The 27,623-nt window shown below is 37.0% G+C and overlaps 1 protein-coding gene across 3 annotated transcripts in view; it reads right to left on the minus strand.

The window, feature by feature from the left end:
- Positions 1-26,993, minus strand: part of PRR16 (proline rich 16) — a 280,952-nt gene extending 253,959 nt beyond the window's left edge. Inside the window, exon 1 of one of the 3 annotated variants that reach the window (XR_011525179.1) lies at positions 26,075-26,475. Coding sequence is in view for 1 of the 3 variants with exons in the window: in XM_070569476.1 (XP_070425577.1) it covers positions 26,075-26,233 (159 nt within the window). In the remaining 2 variants the exon portion in view is untranslated. Of the gene's footprint in view, positions 1-26,074 lie in introns of all 3 variants that reach the window. The other 2 variants (XM_070569476.1, XM_070569477.1) reach the window with 2 other exon arrangements.
- Between the last annotated feature and the right edge of the window lie 630 nt (positions 26,994-27,623).

Here is a 27,623-nt window from a genome sequence, read left to right on the forward strand (position 1 = left end):
GAGAAGATATTGTTTATTAAAGGTGTCCCCTTAAAAGAGTAAGTGCAAAACAAAGGTGACAAATAGCTACTTTTTCATCATACCATCAAAAATTAGAATTATTTTTAGAAGTTAACCTCTTCTTATCAAGATTTAGCTTGGTGTGTGTGTAGGGGCACGTGTATATGTTTTAATATCTCCAAGTCATCTTTTTTTTCTTAGACTAAAGAAATATCTGGCACCTAAACTTCTGATGAATAAGCTACTCCTTCTCCAATACTAACACAATGTACGTTTAAACCTATTCCCACTTAAAATTTCTTGGTACAATTAATAAGCAATGTTCAATTAATTTAATTCATGTCACTAAATTAAACATGTCACCTACAAAGAGTAAACCCAATTCTGAAGATTTCTTCATTAAATTAATTCTACACATTTCTACCTTCCTGAGCCCTTTCACATTCACTCTATATATTCATGCAGAACCTTTTGTAGTATTTCAGATTAACAAGTTTAATGCTTCTACCTGTCATCTGAAGTTAAATGTCTCTTCCCTGAATTCTTTAGGAAAATCTACTCATCTTTTCATCTTGTATTTCCATTGTCTTTCATATCATACTCACTTGGTTTTTTTAAGTTTTCTTAGTGATTAAATAGGAATAAGATCACAAAAATAAACACAACAAAGTCTTATCTAAGCATTCAATTCTATTCAACATATAAGACAAACAAAGAAAAGAATATAAAATTTATAGAATTTAGCATGAGCTTACTTCTGATTCTTTTCTCACGGATTTACTTTAATTGGCAGGCTGTAAGACTGTTTCTTTTAATAACAAAAATAAGTTATATCTTTTAATGTAATTTCTATGTTTGCATTTTCTTTAATGAGATTGAAAGAAAACACAGATTTCTTAAGAGAGAATCAGTTTTCCATGTGGTGTTTCCATTATCTAATTAAAAATAGGCAAGAAATCAAGAATGACTACTGCTCTTTGGTGACTGCCATATTTTTCAGATTCATAATTTAACATTTAACATTTTAGCCAAAAATGTTTAATTTTTTTATCTTTTTTTGAGGAAGATAAGCCCTGAGCTAACTACTGCCAGTCCTCCTCTTTTTGCTGAGGAAGACTGGCCCTGAGCTAACAGCCATGCCCATCTTCCTCTACTTTATATGTGGGATGCCCACTACAGCATGGTGTGCCAAGCGGTGCCATGTCCACACCCGGGATCCAAACCTGAAAACCCTGGGCTGCTGAGAAGTGGAGTGTGTGCACTTAACCACTGCACCGCTGGGCCAGCCCCCCAAATGCTTAATTTTTACAACATGTCTGTATTATCAAATACAGAATTAGTTTAATATTGCAGTTTAAAAGCAAATGGTATCAATGACTTCTGCTTCCAAAAAGATGGAGTTAATGTATTTTTCTCTATCACTCTAAGTACAAATAAAAACCCTGGACATTATATACAAAACTAAGATAAGAAGACTCCTAAAGGAGGAAAGAAGGAAGAACAGTTAGTGACCTCAGGACCTCAGGGAAAAAAAGGTGATGAGTTCCCTGGATTTTTTATTTATTTATTTATTTTTTTGCCTTATACATCTGAGACTTGCTGCTGAAGAAGCCAGTAAGCTGGAAATATCAAGCGGTGAAGACAAAAAAAGGCCGGACAAAAACTTTCTCCCTCCAGCTAAATCACCATGAAAATAATAGCTTAGCAAGACAGAAAACTTCAGACAACAGCTGCTCTACTCCAACCAAACACCACAGACAAATTGTGGCCCCACTCCTACTTGCACCAGCAAAGGTTGAAGAGGAGCCTAGACCTCTACCCTCGAGAGGCTCTAAAGAGGAACTCTAACACTCCCACTGACGTGGGTATCAGAAAAAGCTGAGTAAGGCGGGAATGTAGACTTTCATACCCAAAGAATAGTAAAGAGTAGGCCTTCCTTCAACACCCTTCTTTCCCTCTCTCAGGTGTCAACAGAGGAGAGTAGGGAAACTGGATTTCTACCCACTCAAGCAGTTATGATGTGACACATTCACTTCCCAGACTCTCATTACATAATACTCAAAATCACTAGGTTTCAGTTGGGAATTACTTATCACACCAAGAACTAGGAAGTTGCCAAACTGAATGAAAAAAAAAAAGAGAGACGGAATCAGCAGATGTGAACAGTTTGATAATGGAGATATCAGAGAAAGCTTTTAAAGCAGCTATTACAAAAAATGTTTCAATGAGGAATTATGAAAATGCTTGAAACAAATGAAAAAAATAGGAGAAACAGAAAAGAAACAGAAAAACTCAGCAAAGAAATTAAAGACATAAAGATGAGCCAAATATAAGTTTTCATAGTTAAAAACATAAGAATCAAAATTTAAAACTCACCGAACGGGCTCAACATCGGAATGGAGGGGATGGAAGAAAGAATCAGTGAATTTAACTGGATATTACAAATAGGATATAACAACAGAAATTACCCAATCTGAACAACAGAGAGAAAATATACTGAAAACAACAACAACAAAAAGAGTCTCAGGGATCTGTGAGACCATAACCAAAGATCTAACACTCATTTCCTTGAAGTCACAGATGAAGAGGAGAAAGATGGCAGGGCTACAAAAACAAAATCAAGGATATAATGGCTGAAAATGTCCCATATTGTCAAAAGACATATACCCACAGATTCAGGAAAATGAGAAAAGTCCAAAAAGGATAAATTCAAAGAAACCCAAACCAAAATACATCATAGTCAACTTTGTGAAAACTAAAGATAAAGAAAAATAATGAAAGCAGCAAGTGAGAAATAACACCTTATCTATAGGGGAAAAGTGATTTGAATTACAGCAAATTTCTTATCAGAAATTGTGGGGATAAGAATAAAGTGGAGCAACATTTTTCATGCACTGAAAGCAAAGAATTATTTACTCACAATCCTACAATCAGTGAAAATATCCTTAAAGAATAGAAGGGAAATAAGACATTATCAGACAAAAGAAAGCTAAGAGAATTAGTCACTAACAGACTTTTCCTAAAAGAATGACTAAAGGAAGTTCTCTAAACAAAAAGGAAATGATTTAAAAAGAAAACTTAAAACATCTCGAAGAAAGAACACAGTAAACAAAAACATGGGTAAACAGAACAGATATTACTTTCCTCTTGAGTTCTTTTATATTACGTTTGACGGTGGAATAAAAAAGTATAACATCAAATGTGGTTCTAAGTGTATTTAGAGAAATTATTTACGGTAAATATACGATAAATAGAGGAAGGTAAAGGAACATAAAGAGAGGTAAGGTTTCTAAATTGCACTCAGACTGGTAAAATGAAACACCAGTAGACTGTGATAAACTATGCATATATAATGTAATACCTAGAACTACCACCAAAAAAGCTACACAAACAGATAAACATAAAAACACTGCAGACAAAGCCAAATGGAATTCCAAAAATGTTCAAGTAACACACTAGAAGTCAGGAAAAAGAAAACAGAGTAATGAAAAGCAAAGAATACAAACAGAAAACAAAAATTAAAATGACAGAATTAAGCCTTAACATGTCAATAATCACATTAAATGTAAATGGTCTAATAATATTAATTAAAACAAAGAGCTTAGAAATGTGAATGATCCAACCATATACAGTCTACAAGAAACTCACTTCAAATATGATATAGGGAGGGAAAACCTGGAAAAATATCTATCATGCAGATATTAACCAAAAAAAGCATGAGTGTCCATATTAATATTAGATCAAGTAGAGTTGAGAAAAAACATATATATATATGCCAGAGAGAGAGAGAGAGAGAGAGAGAGAGGAACATTATGTAATAATAAAAGGATCAATCCACCAAGAAGACATAGCAATCCTAGTATGTACGCACTAAAAACAGAGCTACAAACAGAGCTAAAAACAGCAAAAACTGTGAAGGAAAAATAGACAACACTATAGTTATAGTTGGAGACTTCAACATTCTTCTCTTAAAATTGATAGGACAACTAGACAGAAAATCAGCAAGGATATAGAAGAACTCAACAATATTATTAACCAACAAAATCTAATCAACATTTATGGAACACTCCACATAATAGCTGAATGCACTCTCTTTTCAAGTATTTAGGGAACATACAACAAAATATACCTTATTTGGGGCCATTAAAAAAGCCTCAATTAATTAGCAGAATTTACATTATACAGAGTGTGTTTTCTGACCTCAAGGGAATCAAACTAGAAATCAATAACAAAAAGAGAATGTGAAAATCTCCAAATACTTAGAAACTAAACAACACACTTCTAAACAATCCATGGATCAAAGAGGAGGTCTCAAGATAAACTAAAAAATAAACTGAACCACATGAAAATGAAAATACAAAATGTCAATATATGTGGGACACAGCTAACGCAGAGCTAAGAGAGAAGTATGTAGCACTACATGCTTACATTAGAAAAAATGAAAAGTCCAAAACTAATCATTCAAGCTCCTATCTCAAGAACCTAGAAAAAGAAGAAAAAATAAACTAAAACAAGCAGATGGAAGTTAATAATAAATATGAGCAGAAATAAATGAAATGAAAAACAGAAAAACAATTTATAAAATCAATGGCATAATAAGCTGGTTCTTTGAAAAGATCAATAAAATTGAGAGACCTCTAAATAATGACAAAGAAAACAAGAGAGACAATACAAATTACCAATATCAGGAATGAAATTGGGAACATCACCAAAGGTCCTACTGACATCAAAACAATAATAAAGAAATACTATAAATAGCTCTACAGACACAAATTTGACAAGTTGGATGAAATGGATTGATTCCCTGGAAAACACAAACTACCTCACTTTAGTCAATTTAAAACAGATAATTTGAATAATTCTATACCCATTAGGGAAATTAAGATGATAATTTTTAAATTCCCCAAAAGGAAAATTTCCAAGCCCAGGTGGAGAATTCCATATATTCAAAGAAGAATTAACACAATCTATTCAACAAAATAGAATATGAGGCAACACTTCACAATTCATTGTGTAAAGCTAGTATCATCCCAATGTCAAAATCTCAAGGACAGTACAAAAATATAAAACTACATACCAATATCCCTCATGACTATAAAACAAAAATTTTTAATTTATTAGCAAACAGAATTCAGGCATATATAAAGTGAATTATACACCAAGACCAAATGGTGTTTATTTCAGGAATGAAAAGATGGTTTAATCTATTGTATTAAAAGGCTAAAGAAGAAAAGTCACATGACCATATCACTTGGTGCAGAAAAAACATTTGGAAAAACTCACCACTAATTTATGATACAAATGCTCAGAAAAATAGGAATAGAGGAGGACTTCCTTAAATTGATAAAGAACATCTAAAAAAAATCTACAGCTAATATTTTACCTAGTGGTGAAAAAATGAATACATTCCCCCTAAGACTGGGCACAAAAAAGGACGGCCACTATCATCACTTTTATTGCACATAATCCTGGAGGTTCTAGGCAGTGAAATAAGGCAAGAAAAGGAAATAAAAAGCATATAGATAGGAAAGGCAGAAATAAAACTGTCCTTATTTGCAAACAACATGATTGTTGACATAGAAAATCCTAAGAAATCTAAAAACAAACAAAAGATCTCCTAGAAATAATAAATATGTTCAGCAAGGTCACAGGATATAAGATACACATGAAAAATCAATTGCATTTTTGTATTTTAGCAATGAGCAAGTGTAAACTGAAATTAAAAACATGACAACATTTACAATCACTTGAAAAACAGGTAGAAATATAACAAAACATGCACATATCTGTATGTAGAAAAACACAAAATGCTGATAAAAGAAATCAAGTAAGATCTAAATAAATACTATGTTCATTGACTAAAAGACTCAACATTGTAAGGTTGTCAATTCTCCCTAAATTGATGTTCAGGTTTAATAAAGTTTCTATCAAAATCCAAGCAAGATTTTTTGAATGAAATTGGCAAGATTATTCTAAAACTTTATAAGGAAATTAGAATAGCTAACACAATTTTGAAAAAGAACAAAGTGGGAGGACTCAGTCTACCCAACTTCAAGACTTATTATATAGCCACAATAATCAATACTCTGTGGTAACAGTGAAGGGATAGACACACAGACCAAGGGAACAGAACAGAGAATCTAGAAATAGCCCCACAGAAATATGCAAAATTGTTTTTTATAAAGATGCAAAAGCAATTAATGAAAGAGAGCTAGCCTTTTTAACAAATTGTGTGGGAGCAAGCAGATATCTGTAGGCAAAACCATGAACCTCAACTCAAGTCTCATATCTCACATAAAAGTCAACCCAAAATGGATCACATACTTAAATGAAAAATGTAAAAACATAAAATTTTAGGAAAAATAAGAGAAAACCTCCAGGATTTAGGGCTGGGAAAAGAGTTCTAATAATTGACACCAATAGCATAATCCATAAAATGAAAAACTGATAAGTTGAACTTCATCAAATTTTTAAACTTTTGCCCTAAGAAAGTCCCTGTGAAGAGGATGAAAAGACAATCTACGGACTGGGAGAATATATTGGCAGACCATACATCTGACAAAAGACTAGTATCTAGAATATATAAAGAACTCTTAAAACTCAACTGTAAAAAAAATAAAATAAACAGTCCAATTAAAAAATGGACAAAATATATGACCAGATATTTCACCAAAGATTATATACTCCTAGCAAATAAGCAAATTAAAGATGCTCAACATCATTAGCTATCAGGGAAATGTAAATTAAGACCACTATAAAATGTTATTGAACATCAGGATGTCTAAGATAAAGTATCTGGTAAAGATGCAGAGAAACTGAAAAACTGGGTCACTCATACATTGCTGGCAGGACCAAGAATGGTAAAGCAACTCTGGAAAATCATTTGACAGTTCTTGAAAAACTAAACAGGGAACTGTCATATAATCTAACAATTGCACTCATATTTATCTAGGAGTAATAAAAATTTATGTTCACACAAAGATTTGTACATAAACATTTATAGCAACTTTTTGCATAATAGCCCAAAACTGGCAACAACCCAGGTGTCTTTCAATGGGGTGGTCAAATAAGGTATGGTACATCTATACCATGGAATACTAGCGAGCAATAAAAAGAAATAAACTATTGACACACATAAAAACCTGGATGAATCTGCGGAGAATTATGATGAGTAAAAAAAAGCCAATCCCAAACCAATACATATTGTGTGATTCCATTTATATAATAATCTTGTAACGATTAATTTCAGAAATGGAGAACAGATTAGTTATTGGTAGGAGTTGGGGGGTGGAGTGGGGACAGTAGAGAAGTGGGTAGGGGTACAAAAAGGTAAGATGAGCCATCCTTGTCGTGAAAGAACTATTCTGTATCTTGACTATATCAACATCAATATTCTGGTTGTGATATTGTACTATAGTCCTTCAAGATATTATCACTGGAGCAGAATGGGTAAAGGTACCTGGATCTCTATTATTTCTTACACTGCATGTGAATCTATAATTATCTCAAAATGAAAAGCTTAAATTTAGAAAAATGGTACCCAACTTACTGAAGACTGGTAAAACAAGACATAAAAGAAAGTGTAACAGTTTAGGCATAAAGCAGTCTGTAACAATTAAATAAGGCTCTTTTGTTTCAAATGAAAATCAAACAAAAACCAGTAACAGTTCAAAAACTAACCTTAGAAAACTGCGCATATGTGTTTTCTAAATATGATTTAAAAATAAAGGTGAACAAGAGATTGAACACTGTAATTTATTAACTCCATTTCCTGGCTTTGTAATACTATGTATACTGGTAATTGTGTCATTCCAATTCACTGACTAATCAGATACTCCTAATGGGTTTTTTAACAAGGCTTCATGATCTTGGAAGTCACATCATTCCCTTAAACTGGTAGATAGTTTTTAAAAGGAAATGAATAAAATAAAAATAAAAAGGGGGCCGGCCTGGTGGCATAGCAGTTAAGTTCACGCACTCTGCTTTGGCAGCCTGGGGTTTGCCAGTTCCAATCCCAGGGGCGGACCTACATACCGCTTATCAAGCCAGGCTGTGGCACACTTTTTTGGGGGGGAGGAAGATTGGCCCTGAGCTAACATCTGTCGCCAATCTTTCTCTTTTCACTTGAGGAAGATTGTCACTGGGCTAACTTCTGTGCCAATCTTCCTCTATTTTGTATGTGCGACACGGCCACAGCATGACTTGATGAGCCGTGTGTAGATCTGCAGGTGGGATCCGAATCCATGAACCCCGGACTGCTAAAGTTTAGCAAGTTAAGTAAGATTTCACTGTAACTGTAAATTAGTGCAAGAGCATAACTGCTCATTTAAAACGCTAACAAAAATTACATATATGAAATGACTGTACTCAAGTCAGAAAATCAATTATACTATTTCAATCAGTATAAAAATTATTTTCCTGAAGTTCAGGGAAGGAAAATGTACATATCCCTTCTCCGCTAGAAGCAGACATGTTTCTGCCAACAAAAAAATATATATAATTTCTAAATCAAAGAATTATATTTAAATTACATATCATATATCATATAATTTAAATTATATAAAACATATATATATGTTTGCAACTTATAATACTAGGCACCAACTTTATATAATTATATAACTGTATAAAATATATACTTATGTATGCAACTTACTTACAATACTAGGCACCAACTTCCTAATTATTTCACCATCTTATTAAGAGAGAAAATGAGAAATAAAATTCTATGACACATTCTATTCTATAAATTCAAAACAGCATTATACCATTGTCTCCTAATTTACACAGACGTAAGAGAGGATTTATTCTAAAAATCCCATATCTCTGAAGCTTACAGTTTTAAAAAATGAAACATTATTTTTACTTTCAATACTTGAATTGACAATTATTTAAAATGTTTTATGCATTTGCCTAACTTTTTAAAACAGAGTATGCTACTGGTAATTTAATCTCGTTTGGACAACTTGAATAATTGAAGAACAGAGATATTTTCTCCTATTAAAAAATCGGGTTAGTTTTTTGTGCATTTGCTTGTTTTTCAATAGTCATCCTGGGTTTTTCCTTATCGTTGGGTTGCATGCTTTTGTTTCACACTAGTGTCAGTATACAAATCTCTAAGGGGAAAAGAAAACCAGCAATCCATTTTAATTTGGTATATATAATTTGCTATAGACTGAAGATTAAGATTGTTAATATTCTGTGCCAAGTAAGACCAAGTCGGAATTGACTGAAACAAAGCAAATTTGTTTGAGTGCACAATCTTTGCACAAACTAGTTAACAATTACTTAAGTCGATTATAGGCTTTTCTTTTTCTCTTAATTTCAGGTCCTTGGCTATGCTCTGACATGTGAGATGGTCTGAAATTTGTCTTCATGATAAACTAAATGGTATATTATTATTCTATTTAAGTTTTATTGACAAGCACAATTGAAAGAGACGTATCCATGAATTTATCGTAAGCTAAAGACTCCACTAAATGTGAGTTTCTTCCTCTCATGACACATTCTGACATTTATTCAACCTATTTGATGAAGAAGAGTGTTTTCTAAAATTGCTCCACAGAATACTAATTCTGACAGATGGTCTCCAAAAAGCAGAATTCTTATTCCAATAAGTATGGGAAGTAATGCCAAATTTATTGAGTTTGGCAAATCTTCTGTGTAAGACACAGTGTGTGTACATGTGTGTGTGTGCGCGCAACCTACTCGATGAAAGGAGTATTCCATAAACCTTACTTTGAAAAACAAGAATCTAGAAAGAATAAAGTTGTGGCCAAGACAATCCCGCGTTCATCAAGTCCCAAATGATGTTCTTCATGATGCATTTACAAGAAGCCTTCATTTCCCTTACACTTAAGTTGGGGCGACAATTCTGTATGCACAGGCAATCCACGTAACTTGCAGACTAAAAGACAGAAGTGTAGGTATGAATTCTCCTTGCATTCTTTTATTCCTGGAAACCGTGTGTTGAGATAGCAGTACCAAAAGAGCCTGGCTCCTAGAAGTGTTATTTGCCAATCCAGTATTCATTGCAGAGTATATCAGAATCCAGGTAACCTACGAGGCTGATGGTGAGTAAATGGAAATCATTAGACATTATATTTACGAGTATTAGTGACTTCAGGAAGTGGATGTTAAACCCTCAAGCATTTTGGTGCATACTGTCTGTAATGAAACAGCCCCAAATAGGTGCATTGTGCCTTATTATTCTGTATATTTAAAAAAAAAAAGAATGTAAGTTTCCCCCAGGGCATACAATGCAGCCTATTATGAATAAGGTTTAAGTGTTGAACATGATGCCAGGGAATAGACAGACCTTAGAAAACAACATCTCTGAAAGTCATTGAAAGTAACTTATTCTTTCTATTTTTTTTTCTTACTTCATCTGATGATGAGCAAATGAAATAGTAGGCATCAAAGTGGCTTAAAAACTGTAACACATTAATTAAATATAAGTAAGTATATATGTCAGTCAAGAAAAATTAACTTTCCACATTAGTCTCTGATTTTTAAAAGTTGGTAAATAGTAATAACTTAGTTAACTTTACAATTTAAAATTATCTCTCTTCTATATATGCTAGCAATTATTGATATTCTTTATTAAATGACAACAGTACATATTATTTCTTTTTACTTATTTTTTATTCCTAGGGATACCTTGGTTATTTCTTAAGATAATTTGAAAGTAATATATTTAAATAATGTCTCAATATATTAAAGAAAAATGATGTCAATTATTTAAGTGTTTTAATTTCCATGTTCAAAGACACTCTTCTAGTTAATATAGGTTTTTTTTTTCACTTTGCATATATTTAGCATGTGAGAAGGTTTCTGTTTCATATCCAAATTGCCCAACTAAAACATATACTTCAGTTTTAAAAATTGGGGAATAATTTGCAATATGGTATGGTCTTTAAAGACAGAAGTCCAAGAAGTCCAATATTCTCCCTGACTAAAGTGGACAGATTGAAAATATGCATATGAAAAAACAGACATGACCAGATGCCCACAGGAAAGGAGAAAGAGAATGTTTTTCATACAATACGTCGAAAGTTCAGTAACTGGACAATATAATCCCCTGAGTGAAAGAAAATAATTTCAAGTTAAGAAGGCCCTATTTCTACATTAACGTCTGTTCTTTAATATCTGAATAGGCTAATTATAAGTACTCATATTTTTGAACACTAGAGGGAGTACATAAAAGAAAAAGAAGCCAAATACTGATAATACCTGGTTCTTGAGTGTTTTAGATACTACTGGATCTTTACAACAAACTGCTTGCTTATTTCTTATGGACATAGTGAAATGATGAAAACACATTTAAACAGTATCAAAAATTCCTTTTTATGTCATTTTCCAGATAATTTAAAATTTATACTGACTAATGGCAAGAAAGATACACAATATTTAAGAAACAGAAAAACAGTGAATGCTGTAAAAAAGTAGACATACTTTCTCCTCATTTTAGTTTACATCTTCTATTAGAAGAAAGTAGAACCATATCTGATGTGCTTCAAGAGTTTAAGATGACATCCCGGGGCATAAGGGAACAAGGGGCACTCTCAAATCAGGGCCAGATTTCTCTCTGCAGGTGAAATCCTGAGGTCACACCACATTTAGGGTTTCTATAGACAAGATGTCTCCAGGATTTCTGTATGGGAGGGATAACATGGGAGCCACTGGTGGAGGAATGAGAAGGGTGAGGACTTCGTGAGTTAATATTTTTTACACATTAAACTCTGCCTGACACATACTAAGCATTCAACATACTAAACTACTATTGAGAGATCCTTGGTCACTTTCAAAAAACATGGATTGGGTTTAATGGAATGGATTTAATGAGGGTAGGAGATTATGAAATCAAGGTAGGGGAAACAAGAGCTACCTCCAGGCAACCTACAAAGTACCACCACATATAATAGTCAGAAAGATAAATAATCCATGCAAAAAGCGTTTAATAATCATCTACTACATGCTCCTTCTCTGTAACTAGCAGATATGCAGCGGAAAGTAAAAGGTGATAGCTTGGTCCTTAAGAATTTTGATGGAACAAGAAGTAGAAGAGATCTAGTTATTCATTAATGCATTTAATGAGCCTCTAACACACGACAGCCACTGCTCTAGGAACTTGAGATACATAAGGGAATAAAACAAAGGTCATTGACCTCCAGGAAAGGACACTCTAGTAGTAGGAAACAAACAAACAGTAAATATAAAACATAAATTGTTTAGTATATCAGAAGTTGATAAGTATTAAGAAAAAGAGAAAAGGTAAAACAGGGAAAGGAGGATAGGGAATGCCAGTATACAACAACCATACGGGGTTGCCAGAATAGGCCATGTGTGGGATGACACTGCAGCATAACTTGAATGAGGTGAAAGAGTTAGCCATGAAAATGTGAATGGAACATTTGTTCCTGGAACAGCAAGATTATTGTGGCTGAAGCAAGGAAAACTAGAGAGAAAGCAGTATGAAGGGAGGTGAGAGGGTTAACAATGTAGGAAGGAAAATGTTGTGAGGCCTCATAACCGCTGCAAGCACTTAGACTTGGAGTGAAAAAGGGAAATTGCCACAGGGACTTGAGGAGAGTAATGTGATCGAGCTTTACCCTAACTGCTGAGTTGAGAAAAGACTTCAGGAGGCAAGAGAGAAGAACAGCCAGGAGGCTACGTAACAATCTAAATGGGAGAGGTTCTTGGCTTGGACCAGGGTGGTCGCAGTGGAGGTGATAAGAATTGGTCGGATTCTGGAAACATTTTGAAGACAGAGCCAATCAGACTTTCTGATGAATTGTATATAACGTATGAGGGAAACAGGAGTTGATAATAATTCCAAGGTCTAGAAGGATGGAAATACCATCCATTGACTTGGGAAAGACTGCAAGAGATTATGTTTTGAGGAGGGAGGAGATCAGGATCCAACTTTGGACATGGTAGGGCAAAGATGTCTCTTAGACATCCAAGTAGAGATGTGGAGAAGACCACTGACTATATAAGTTTAGAAGAAAGGTGTGGGCTGGAAATATGAATTTGGAAATGATGGACCTATAAATGGATTTTAACCACAAGACTGAATAAAAACACCAAAAAAGGTGTTTTCTTAAAAAATTAATAAAAATAAAGAGAATCAAAATTTGAGCTCAGACATCCCAGAGGAGGAATAAGTAAAGGTAACAGAGAAAGAAAAATCAGTGATGTGAGAAAGCATAGTATACGTCAAGACAAGTGAAGAAAGATTATTAAAGAGGCTGTCAAATGCTGCTGATAGATTATATAAGATTAGGACTCAGAATTGACTATTGGGTAAAGTAACACTGAGTCACTGACAACCTTGATAGACACAGTCTTGGTGTAGTGGTTACCGTATAGGTCTGATCGGAGTGGGTTTAGGAAAGAATGGGAGAAAATAGGTGATAGCAAGTATAGACAACTCAGGGTTTTTGTACAGGGGAGCTAGGAAGTGGGATGATAATTTTCAGGGGAAGCAGGGTCAGAGAGGATTTTGCCAATATCTTTATTTTCATTTACATGCTGATGAGAATCACCTAGGGGAGAGTGAAACACTGAGGACATAGGAAAGATAAGGGAGCATCCTTGGTGATTTTCTTGTCATGAGAAAGAACAGGCTCTCATGCACAGATGGAATGCGTGGCTTTTAGCCCTTAACACCTTTAATAAGTATTACTTGGAACTGGATCCGCAAGTTCAAGTTCCTCATCAGATAACAAGAGTGAGACTTAAAAAATGTACTGAAGATTACAGGGTTATTAACTAACAGAGAAAGGTTACTAGATTGTTTTTAAAAAGCTACGAACAGGAAACGATTGCTAAGTAACATAAGCAAATACAACATCATAGCACAGTGACTGTAAACATGAGGAGTACAGAATTCAAGTCAGGTAAAAATTTGTAATGGTGTCAAGATTGTCAGGGATGGTCTCTGTGTTACTCACTGAAGAGAAGATGGAGATAAAGATTGTCAGGGATGGTCTCTGTGTTACTCACTGAAGACAAGATGGAGATAAAGCCAAATAGAAAAAATGAGACTGCTGGATGTTGGAAGGCTGGGTTTATTCACTTGACATTTGAAGTATCAGGAGGACAGTGTGTGATCTTTTAAGCAGGGGAGTGGCCTGAAGAAAGCAGTGCATTAAGAAGATTAATCGGGCAGTGTTTAGAAATGAATTGGCAGAGGAGAACAAAAGACAGAGAGATTAGCTCTAGGGCTATTAAAACATCATCCATGAAATTAATAGCATAGGGATTAGAGCAGTGGCAGTGGGAAGGAGGAAGGCAGCCAATCTGAAATCCCGTTGAGCAAGAATCTACAAGACTCATCAATGATTTTATGCTCTCCTTGTATCATGTACTTTTCTTTAATAGCCCTTCACAATCCTTAATAAATATTCTTTCTGTTATCATTTGAATCATGTCTGCCCACTAGCATGCACGTTCCAGATGGCAGGGGCCATGTATGTGTTGCTCACTATTTTATTTCTATTGCCTAGCACACTGCCCTGCAAATAATAGGCATTTAAGGAAAATTTTTGAATAAGTGAATAAGATATACAGGTATATGAAAGAAGCTGAAGCAGAAGAAGGAAAAAGAGGAGAAACAAAAACAGAGGAACACAGGAAAATGAGGAGAAAGAAGGGAAGAACAAAAAAAAAGTGACAGATGAAGTAGAGGAGGGAGGGGAAAACGAGATTATATTGAAGTTTAAAGCCTGAAAAATAGCAGAGTGACTATGTTGCTGCCAGGAACTGGGAGGCTGGTTGTGGACAATGGTTTAAAGGGAGAAATATCATAGTCCACCTCCATCACTTGCTCTCTATATTAGTTAACCTCTCTGTCTCGGCTTGCTCATATGTAGAACAATTATAATAATCTCAAAGGGTGACTGTGAGGATTAAACGAGTTAACTCAGAACAGCGCCTGGTACATGGTGAGCACTGAACAGATGTTAGTCATGTTCCCTCTACTTGGAAAGTGCTCCCCTAGATATCCACATGAGGGGCCACTCCTTCACCTCCAAGCTGTCTCTCTGATGCTGTCACATCGCTTTCTCAATCAGGTTAATTCCGGACCACTCTATTTAAAATTGCACCTCCTCCCCATCTCTGTTCATCCCATTATAATCCTCTATTGTTTCACAGGACTTGTCATCCTCTAATATTTGAGATAATTTGGCATTTATTATGTCGATCAGTCTTTCCCATGCCCTCCTCACCCACTATGTAAGCTCCATGAAGGAATTGTATTTTGTTAACCACTATATCCCCGGAACTAGAACACGGCTCGTCATAGAGTAGGTGCTAAACAATTATTTGCTGAATAAATGAATAAAGAGGCTCAGACAAATTCAAATAATAACAACGATTAGAAATAGACATACAGCACTCACTCTGTTCATGGGAACGGTTCTAAGTGCTTTATATGCATTAACTTATTTAATCTCCATAACCAATCTAAACTATAGGTAATATTAGTATCACCACTGCCAAGTTAAGGAGGAAATGAAGTCAGAGAAAGATTAAGTAATGTGCCCAATACTGCATGGCAGAGAAATTTGAAATGAAGTGATGGCTTCAGAGTCTGACATCTTACCCTCTTACACTCCGCCACCTTACCGTAACACAGCCTCAAAATTCTATTATTATTTTTTTAAAGATAATTTCAAGTATTTATCAAAAACATCTATCTATCCAATCACAGGATATTCAAACTTATACTTTATTCTACATACAATAATTGAATAGACATAAATGTATCTCTGATATTTGAGCTTTAAGATTACAAAGTTAGGGCCAGCCTGGTGGCGCAGCGGTTAAGTTCGTACGTTCTGCTTCTCAGCAGCCCGGGGTTAGCCGGTTCGGATCCCGGGTGCGGACATGGCACCGTTTGGCATGCCATGCTGTGGTAGGCGTCTCACATATAAAGCAGAGGAAGATGGGCACGATGTTAGCTCAGGGCCAGGATTCCTCAGCAAAAAAGAGGAGGACTGGTAGTAGTTAGCTCAGGGCTAATCTTCCTCAAAAAGAAAAAAAAAAGATTACAAAGTTACTTTCAACTAATTATGGTTGCCCTAGAGTGTTACCACTATCATCAAAAGTAAAAAGAAAATGGTGACCTAGCTTTTTTCAGCAATTTTGTCATAATGTTTTTGGCTGTTTATTCAAATTAAATTAAGATGTAGAAGTCATATACCTACAAAAGCTTGTTTGTCACAATGTATGTAAAACATTAATGATTTATTTTAACAAGTTTTAAAGAGAACAATAACTGGTTGCTGATTGTTTCAAATGCATTCACATTTCTTTGGCAACAGAGAACACTGGGAGAGACTCATTTCATAAAAGTGACTTCTGGTGTTAGTAATATGTATTGAAATTTTATAATACATTAACATAATTCCTAAGATAGTCTTCTAATGTGGAATAACAAAGCAATGCATGTATGAATTTGAAAGGCTTGCCCTTGTATCCCAAAACTATGATGTATCATTATCGGACTTACCACACATCTTACTAAGCAGAGTTTAGAATTCACTAATTCAGAGAAAATCAATTAAAATCAGAAGTGAGATGAATGCTTCTTCCATCTTTGCATTCCAGGTGTGACTTAACATGGCCCTTTCCACATCTCCACATTGCTTTAGAGTTACTTCCTGCACCCTACTAAAGGTGAAGTTCATCCCACTACAGGTGACTTTCTTCAAGGGATGGTCCTTAAGCTTATTCAGTTTTGCATCCTTTATGGTCAGGCATAGTGCCTTACACATATGAAGAATTCAACAAATCTTTCTTAATTCATGAATTAATATCACACAGGAAAATAATAAAACAAACAAAGAAAGATGCTGTTCTGGGACCAGTTTTAAGAAGAGAATATGTTTAATTTACAGTAAGCTCTGGAAACATTTTGTCCTTCTCTGTAGTGATGTACTCCAGCACACATCATAAAAAATCAACAAAATTTGAGAGTTAACCTTTAGACACATGAGCATTTTACAATTTTTGGAGAGTAGTGAATTATATATATATATATATATATATATATATATATATATATATATAGTTTTTTTCCCCTCCACTTTGAGATTACTTCTACCACAGCCCCTCTAAGCAAAGTAAATTGCCAGTAAGCTACCCATTTTCTCTCTGAAATAAAAACTATCAGATGGCAGCCATTGGTATTTCTTTTTCCCTTTTCGTGGAGCCAGGACTTTCGATTTTGAAAAATCACGAAGCTGGGTCTCAAATAACTAGGTGGAAACTTTTTTAAAAAGGCAATCAATCATTTGTTTTGTCTCTTCACCTGAGTCATTCTCACTCTCCCAAGATTCCTGAACATGTGCAAAAACTTATGTTTGTATGAGCTTTTATTCTAGGAGAAATAGCCACAATTTTGTCAAATTTTCAAAGGGCTCTTTGATACGGGGGAAAAAAATTAAGAACTACTGCCAGGAAAAGACAATTGACCTGACTGATATTTTTTTAACCTGGTATTTTTCTGTCACTTGAACATAGTTTGAAATCTTACAATAAGATTTCATATTATGAAATAGGCAAATGAACACCCATATATCTGTTAGCTTTTGTGTAATATAGAGAAGAGAAGCTGATAGAAATCATCAAATTTGCTTTCTCTAGACAAGTATGGCATATGTTGTCTGTAGTTGGAATTCTATTTATAGTGTGTCACACACCATAATGACTGACTCATTAGGCATAGGTATGTAATTTGACTCACTCCAACTATTCTACAAGAAAACATTTCTCTCAAACACCAACCTGAAGTAGTATTTGCAGAGCAGGAGGCGGGAAAACAAAGATCATAAACACAAGTTCTGTCTTAACAATGTTAATGTTTCTTACCTAAAGCGGGGTCTGGGAGCTCAGTTCCCTTGGAATCCTCATGTTCGTCCATTCTCAAAAACAAAATAGCTTAGGCCATATACGGCAACAACGGTGCTGAGCTGACAGGCCACCCTGTGAGCCTACTTTGATTTGGACAGTACTTAGATATGTCTATTTTCTTATTTCAGTTGATGCTACTTTCTGCATCTTGTTTGGAGCTGAAGTAGTGCTGACTTTAGTTTCCCAGGTCCTGTGGGAAATCTTAATTTACAATAGTTCTTCCTAATGAACTAACTCTCAATATAACGAAAATGTTTCCATCCATACTATACTGAAAAAAAACAAATAGGATTTTAGAATAAGGTCATTTCTTATTTCCCTTTATATGTGAGGGGAAGAGGGGACAGCTGACAATCGATAGCACTAAAATTAACATGAGAAATCTAAGTATAAAAATACATATGACATTGTTTGGGGCTGGCCCCGTGGCTGAGTGGTTAAGCTCGTGGGCTCCGCTGCAGGCGGCCCAGTGTTTCGTTGGTTCGAATCCTGGGCACGGACATGGCACTGCTCATCAAACCACGCTGAGGCAGCGTCCCACATGCCACAACTAGAAGAACCCACAACGAGAAATATACAACTATGTACTGGGGGGCTTTGGGGAGAAAAAGGAAAAAATAAAATCTTTAAAAAAAATAAAATAAAATAAAAAATAAAAATACATCTGACATTGTTAGCCAACTCAATAATTTTGTGCCTGGTAAAGAATTCAACAAGCTTTTCTACTCATCTGTCATAGAAGAAGGCAAAACAACTGTCAAGCCCCAAACATCTCAGAAAACTTAATGATAGTACCTGCCTTCTAAGGCAATTTGATAACAAAAGAACATAGAAGTTTCCAAAATTCTTTTAAATTCACCTGAAACAGGTGAATAGAATGCAGATATCAGCAAGCAGCCATATTAGCTGTTCCTTTATTTTCTAAGTCATAATACAAAAGCTATGTAATATTCTTATTAAGAACTCAACATTTTTGTTGAAGACTAAACAGGTCAAAAGTAATTCACTGCAGTACCCATTTATTTGGAAGATGAAAATTGCAAGATCTAGTTCACTTGTCAATTTTGCCTCAATACCGGTGGCAGAAATTGAGTGCAACCCACAAAAACAATAACTGCTACCACAAAGAAATCATAAACTACACAAGACTTAAATGAAAAGGGTTATTAGCTTCACTTGAAATTTAAGAGACCATGTCCACACATATACCGCTGCTGGGAGTAAAAATTAGTGAAAATTCCCTGGAAGAGAATTTGGCAATACGGACTGAAAATTTAAAACTTTCAGACCCTTTACTTTTAAGAAAATGGAAAAAAAAAAATTAGGAAAAGCCATAGTGCTTAGTGACTAAATGCCTGGGCTCTGGCATTAAAATGCCTGGCACTGAAGCATCACGTCTCCACTTACAAGTCCAGTGACCTTGGGCAAGTGACTTAGCATCTCTGGCCTCTGTTTTCTGATCTGTAAAATAGAGTAACAATGGTATCTTTCTCATATGTCTGTTTTGAGGATTAGAAGATTTAACATAAACAAATGCTCCTAGAAGAGTACCAGGCAGATAGTAAAATCTGTCTTAGCTATTTTAATTGTCAAAGCTGTTCATTTCAGTAATACTTAAAACCACAAAAACTTGGAAATAAACAAAATGTCTAACATTAGGGGGACTATAAATGTAACGTACAGCAGATCTATCTAATGGCTATGATCTAATGCTATTCAAGAAAGCAGAAAACATCATTGTACATAATTTCATTATTTTATTTTATTTTAATTTTTTAAGATTGGCACCTGGGCTAACAACTGTTTCCAATCTTCTTCTTCTTCTTCTTCTTCTTCTTTTTCTTCTTCTTCTTGCTTTTTTCCCCCAAATTCCCCCAGTATATAGTTGTATATTTCTTTAGTTGTGGGTCCTTCTAGTTGTGACATGTGGGACGCCGCCTCAACATGGTCTGATGAGTAGTGTCATGTCCACACCCAGGATCCAAACCGGTGAAACCCTGGGCCGCCGAAGCGGAGCGTGTAAACTTAACCACTCAGCCAGGGGGCTGGCCCCTCATAATTTTATATGACTTCATCTATGTTAAAAATATGTACACAAAAAGACTGAAAGGAAATACAGCAAAATGTTCAACATATGCATTTCTGTGTAGTATTAAGGATAATTTTTATTTTCTCCTTTATAATTTTAGATCTTTCCAAACTTTCTGTAGAATTCATATACCATATAACTCCTAAAATCAGAAAAAAATGCTATTTTTTCTTTAAAAAATTAGTGTCCTTGGGGTTGAGTTGGGGGAGGGATGAACAGGTGGAGCACAGAGGATTTTTAAGGCAGTGAAAACGCTCTGTATGATACTATCATGAAGGATATATGTCATTATACACTTGTCCAAACCCACAGAACGCACAAGACCAAGAGTGAACCAGACTGTAAACTATGGGCCTTGGGTGACTATGATGTGTCAGTGAAGATTCCTCTGTCGTGCCAAATGTACCACTCTGGTGGGGGATGTTGATAATGCAGAGGCTATGCATGTGTCGGGGCAGCGAGTACACAGGAAATCTATGTACCTTCCTCTCAGTTTTGCTGTGAACCTAAAATTGCTCTAAAAATACAGTCTTAATGAAATAAATAAATAAATATAATTTTTTTAAAAGTACCCTTTGTTGTTTACTAATCTTTTATATTCAGCTTGATGTCAGTTATGTGCATTTCAATCAGAATCCAGTCAACAGACTACTGCAATTTTATCCCTCTAATTTTCAAAAATTGCTCATGAAATTTTTCATGGAACAGTTACGTAGAGGGTTCTGTAGTTAGTTTTTTGGGAAAATATATTTCTATTTGAAATATAGATACTTGCATTTCTATCTCTTTCCCTACATTTTGATTTAAATACCTGAGGTCCTCAGAGCAGTATGGGTGAGAAAAACATAATCCAGGTAACAATGAAACCTATTACATTGGTTTTATTATCTACTACTTCACTATTGCCTGAAGCACACTGTCTATTTATTACCTTAAGTCTGCTTGAATTTCTTATCAGCTAACTCTGAGTCTTGAACAGTTTAATGCATCGGAAATAGAGAGACAGAGAAGGATGGTTATCAGTTATCTTTATTTTCTCAGAACCATTCTGCTCTTTCAGCAACATGCTAAGCCATCATGCTTAAGGCAAGAAAAATTAAAAAACATTTTAGCATTTGGTAGATACACTTCAGTTTGGGGAGCCAGACTGCTGTATAGCTAGTAAAAGTACAGCTATTTCTACTATTGAATGAATTGTGAAATTTCATTCATTCACAACTTTAGAACTTGGAAAATACTCCAGAGATTGTCCTCTATAATTTGTTCTAGTAATGAATTTTATATACACGGACTCATTAACCAAGAAGTATTTGGTAGGATTTCCTAGAGCAATAAACTACAGAGCTTCAAGTGGATAAGCCATTAAGAAGAGGAAAACATTTAAAAACAAAAATATTTTGCAGATAACTGTTAATTCTGTTTTCATCAATGCCCAAATGGATCATTTCCTATGAGTTTTCAAACTCTTCAAAATTAAACTTAAGCTTAACTTATTTCTGTTTATGACATTATAAGAAAAATCATGGGTGCTTTCCAATCCACAAGCACAATGCTCACACACCTTCCCACCCATGGAGTCCAATCTCTCACTGATTCCAGGGCGCTAACAGAGCAACTCATCTTAACTCGTTCCTCCGTGAGAGTCGTGTCTATGCAGCAAAGCTTAGCAAAAGAAAAAAAAATTTTATATATATATATATTTTTTAAATCCATATAGCAGTCTTGTTACTTAAAATCATAAAATGAAACACTACAAAAAATGCTCAAGGTTATAATCAGTCTAAATTAAAAGAGAATCCAGCTAAAGCAGCAATCAATTTTGTTTCCAAACAGAACACTATTATGACATATTCCAATCTCTCTCTAACCAACAGTAGCTGTGATCCCACATTAACACGACCATTTGATGCAGAACAGTTTGCCAGTGAAATCTTCATAAAAGAATAGGCAAATTGGTACCCAAAGATGTCAGATTAACAACTATTTTTAAAAATCAATAGCTCTTTTTTCTACATTTCTTAATAAAAATGTTTACCCCATATCTAATAAGCCAGTAATGGTTAATTTTATCCCTAAAACTCTAGATTTTCACCACTATTTTACTTTTTTTCAATGTGTAGAAAAAAAGCAACATGGATTGATCTTGTATTCCAATGCTATTTCTTGTTAATTCCTTCTCCTCTCTACCTCTTCAAATCTTATCCACGTCTCAAAGAAAGATCCAAAATCTTCCTTTTTGACTCTTCATTTCCTCAAAGGACTTACCCTTCATGAACATCTCTAATATTTAGTTGTAACACTCGGAAATATGATCTCCTGCAGATGGCATTGATCCATTATGTTAATAATGACAATCTGAATAAATTGTAAGTTTCTTAACATTCATATCTTACCATCGTGTTTAAGCTTCTACTCTCTTCACCAAAGGTTCACCATACTACTAGGGACATAGCAAGCATTGGTTTATAAATCTACAAATACTCATTCCTATTCTCAATTCTGCTTTCTTTCCCCAAGGCTATGAGATCACAGTGAGAGTGGCCACTAGAAAAAGTAACACTTTTTTTACACTACTGATGTTCAAAGACAGGATAAATGCATCCAAAACTAACCTTGTGAGCTCACTGAGACCAGAAACTACAACGTACTCATCTTGGTAGCAATAAAAAGATAATATAGTACTTGGCAGATAGTAGGTGCTAAATAAATATGTCAAATTATACTTAGGGTTTTTCCATTATAGTATGGAAGACCAAAAGATCCATATTATTTCTGAAAAGTCGAAAGATATTTAAGGTTTTACTAAATTCTGAGGACAGAATAAAACTGTCCTTAGACTTTCTAGAAATCCTGTCCCTCTTCTTCCAATATATAATCTAATTATAAATGATTAAACAATAACTAAATAATCATAAAAGACACCTCTAATAATAATAGAATTTTGCTACTAATTATTAAAGTGTTTCAAGCAACTACTGATTTGCTCGATTCTACCCCACAACCTGAATTTTCTGATGACTAAAGTCCAGAACATGTCTAAAAAAAAGGGCAATTTCAAAATAACTTCAAACAAAAGTCCAATATTGCTGGCACAGAGCTTATGCAAAAGTAAAGAACAGAATATTCAAGAAAGAATACTGCATTTTAGTTAGAATGAAAAAAGCAGAAAAGAAAAACAAATACCATATGGTGTCTTATATAGTAATCTAATAATAATCACTTTTTGATTTCTAATTTCTGTTCCAAGTGAATAACAGATCTCTGCTAATTTATATCAAAATATATATGGCCTAAAAGCACAGCATTGCAAATAAAGAAATTAGATTTTAAACATAACAGTTTATATTTAACATATACCAATGATAAATTGCCAGAATATTGAATGTAATATATGATGAATTAATAGCGATATTTATATTTATAAGGTATAAGCATAGAGACCAACAAGGTTTGTAATTTTCAAAGTTTTCAATTACTCCTTCACTCAAAACTACATTAAAGACATGTTCAGTCACATGTACAGTATTATCTTAAAAAGATAAATGCTGGACAACTGCAAGATGTCATAGGTTAAACATGCCCTATAAATATTTTGTTCTCAAAATAGCTATCATTCATAGCATATAAATGGCTAATATTTGGAGATTCAGCCATAGTATATCCAGCTCCATATGCAAACCTAGAATGATGCTATCTTCACAAAAATAACTAACAATCAAATCACATCATTTATCATTCATAAATTTCACTCTCAGGGTGAGAGTTTTACCCAAACAGGCCCTGACAGCCAATCAAAGCTTCCAAAGCATCTAGTCAAAATTTTCTCTCTAGATCTGTCTAGAAGACAGATCCTTTCATTTAGTGGTTGTACACTGTTTATGCTTTCCTATTCCTTTTATAAACCACCTGTTTGGGGTTTTTTTCCTTAAAAATTCTCAAGTAAATAAAGACACAGAAAGAGTGAAAGGGAGAGAGATCCACAGACTCCCTGATTTACTTCTTTGTAATTCTAATGAAGAGCCACAGGGAGGTTAAAAGTTTCTCTAGAGATCTACTTGGTCTCCAAAAGTCTACAGAATAAGGATGCAAAGCAGAACCAGGATCATATGTAGTTTCTTGTCATTTATTTGTCTAAAATAGGGAGCGGAGTGACACATCATAAGGATGTATGTGCCCACAGATGCTGAGTTTTCATTGACTACCTTTCTCTTAATCTCAGCCTCCTCTTTAACACAATCTATACATTACTGTACTGATGCAGGTTTCCCACATCCCCCACCTTAGAAACCTCAACAACTACAAAGCACAATTCTGCCAAAAGGAACATGCCCAAATTTGTTCATTTTTTAAAACGCCATAATGTTTCAGAGGAAAACACAGCCTGCCAAGGATGTCAAATAAAAGGATAACAAAGAAACGAACAGCATCTTTAGAGTTGAATTTCAATGCACAACCTCACCATCTGTCAACCAGTTGTGAAGCAATGACCCTAGAGAAAGCCTTCAAACACGAACAAGTTTTATCCTCACATCGATCATTTATATTAATCCCACTCTCAGGACCTCAGTAGTAATTACGTTCTGTCTGTGGAGCAACCTACAGAAATGACATTTGCCATTGGCAAACCGAACCCTGGCAATGAATGGGCCATTTTAACAGATTTGCATTTGGTAACAAATGCGGAGTTTAGTTCGTTCATAGAGGTAACGAACCGGGGAGAGGGTGGAGAAAGAGGAGGGCACTCTTTCTTCACTTTTGGACTGGAAATTGGGAAAAGGAGGTTAATCTCTAGAGGACAGACATCCAAACAACCCTCAATCTCCTCCCTCTTGGCCTCAGAAACAGGATTACAATTTTGGATCTAGACCACGCCCCACCCCTTCCCCTCCCGCCGCGGCCACCACCACCTTCGAAGTTACAGTCTTAGCTCTCCGGCAACTGCGGGTGTGGACTGCCTGACCGAGAACCGCACCAGGAGCCCATTCGAGAGTGGAACAGCCGGCTCGGACTCTGCCACCAGCTCCGCGACGCCACCAGCTGCCAGTCGGGCTCACGGGAGCCCCCCTCCACCCAACCTGGCCCTCTCCCCCGCCTGAAGCGGCAGCCTGAGTTACGCAGCCTCAGCCGTGACACTGCCTCAGCTTCTTTTCTATCCGGATCATGGATCACGGATCACAGGCGGGGAGTGCAGAAGTGGAACGGGGAGCGGGGGAGCCGGAGCTGGAAAGAACCAAAACAGTCCCGGTTCCCAAGAGCCAGGACGCAAGTGGCAAGACCCTGGCTGGTGCATGGACACCACACACACACACACACACACACACACACACCGCCGACGCGCCCTGCTCCCCAGGTTCAATGCCAAGTGGTGACAAGATGGGAGTAAGGAAGGAGGTAGGGTGACGGGAAGGCCCAGAGTTACTGGGAGCGACGTTCAGAAGAGAGCAGGGGATGCTTCAGGAACTGAGAAAGTGAGAAAGTCCCGGACCCCTCGACATCCCCAAGTCTGAGCTCTCTGCTACCAGCCAGGTCGCCTTCCTTCCAGCGGGGCTCGGGAGACCGGGAGGGGAGCCGGAGCTGAGCTCCCCCAGGCTGCCCTCCCCGGCCTGGCCCAGGGCCCGGAACCCGGCCCCTCTTCTGCCCTGGCTTGGAGAGGCTGCTAGGCAAGGAGCGACTTGCCAAAGGACTCTAGGGGAGTAAGAGGGCAGGAGAGGAGCATCTTGCACGCTCCGGCCGGCTGGGATGTTCATTTCTTCCTCTATCGACACACCCCCAGTTAACCCCCTCCTCCGACATTACACACACACATACAGCGACACGCGCGCGTTCACCCCTCCCACCATCCCAGGTCCATCGATTAAAACACTAGTTGATTTCTTCCTGATTGAAAAAACAAAGTGCAACAACTCTTCTCAGAAGTAGCCAGAGCAAAGAAAGTCCATCTGCAGGCGTCTTTCTATAGTTTCCTGGGAGTTAAGAAATCTGGCGGTCCCCAGTTAAAACAGGACCCGGAACCCCGAGGGAGCAAAAGGCGACGAACTCCTTCCCCACCCGTGCGCCTCTCACCTCCTTAAGTTCCTTAGCCACGTCCTTCAGGTCGCCCAGGACTAATTCCAGATCCTCCACGATGATCTTGATCTGTTCCTTCACCTTGGTTTTGGAGGCTGCCGGCGGTCCCTCGGCAGGAGAGGACGAGAAGGGGGTCCCCTTGGACTTGGCTGACATTCTTTGGGGGCAAGCGAGGCAGGTCAGCACAGGCGGGCGAGCGGAGGCTGCTGCGCGCCCCCGTCCCTGGCTCTGCTGCGGCCACTGCCGCCCCGAGGCCGCCACATCTTGGATGCTCCCCGGGCAGCGGAGGGTGGCTGCGCTCGGCGCTCGGCCGAGCGGCCGCACTGTGGTGCTGCCATCAACTCCCCGAGACGCGGCGCTCAGCGCGGGGCTGCAGACGCGCCAGCAGCGCGCCTGCGCCTCCTGCCGCCGCCGCCCGCCGCTCTCGCGCACACACGCGCTCGCTCCCCGGCCGCGCTGCCCGGGGCTGTCCGCTGCGGTCCCGCGCGCAGCCTCCGGGACGCCTCCCGCAACACCTGGGCCTCAGGGAGCGGCGAGGCAAGTTCGTGTCCCCTCGTCTTAATCCTGAAATGCCCTCATCGTCGCAGCCTATTGTATGTCTTCTCACAGCTAGCCTGTGTTCCTTCGGCTTCACCCCCTAGCAGAGACCTGGATCCACACCGCGCTTTCTGATTAATTTAGAAAGAACCACAATAGGATCAGGAGTTGGATTTAGGGTCCGTAAAGCGAACCTTAATGTTTATTCAGGACCAAAGTATGTCCGGAAGGCCTGCAGTCATTCTCCTAGCGACCTGCGAGTCAAATAGAGGTGTTCGTACTTCTGCAGAAAAAAAGAGAGAATTGCATAAATAGCAACCCTTCGCCCCCTGGAATCGTGATAGTCAACCAGTATTCTTGAAGATAGCCTATCCCTACTGATTCCCGCAAAGCTAAGAGCGGATTTATTAACTTGAAGTCCCCACACTAAAAATCCCCTGGGAGATTGTCTGAGTCATCTTGGCTGTACTTATCTGGAACAGCTCCCTCCCCCCGCCCGTTCCTTTTTCTAGCTGTCCTTCCTCTTTTCGTGACCTATGCTGATGTATGATTTGGACAGAGGTGGGGAAGTACCCTGTCTGGATCTCCTCTTGAGGGAGCTGAGTAAGAGTTTGCCGCCAACTTTTTTCTTTTTCTTTTTTTCCCCTCCGTTTCAAGCCTTTTGCTACTAAATAAATAGGAAATAACTTTCTGACTATTCTATCAAAAGGACCCAGCGAGGGGAGTTAATAGGAAGGCTTCTGTTTCATTCTCAGTAGGTGGCTACCATTCTCATTAGCTAAAGTTTTAATTTCCTTAGTAGCAAACCCATGGGCTATTAGCTACTGGCCTGGCCGGCTGGCTCTTCTTTATTTTCTTCAGCACACACTGCTCCAAAACATTATTTTAACAGGCTTCCCATTTTGGTCATGCCTTAGCAGGGCTCTCTGTTTCCTGCTCTCACACCCCAGGTTGCTCCAACATGCATACATACATATATACATACATGAAGACAATCTTGGCAGCTCTC

Source organism: Equus przewalskii, chromosome 13, assembly GCF_037783145.1.
Source record: "Equus przewalskii isolate Varuska chromosome 13, EquPr2, whole genome shotgun sequence".
NCBI classification, from domain to species: domain Eukaryota; kingdom Metazoa; phylum Chordata; class Mammalia; order Perissodactyla; family Equidae; genus Equus; species Equus przewalskii.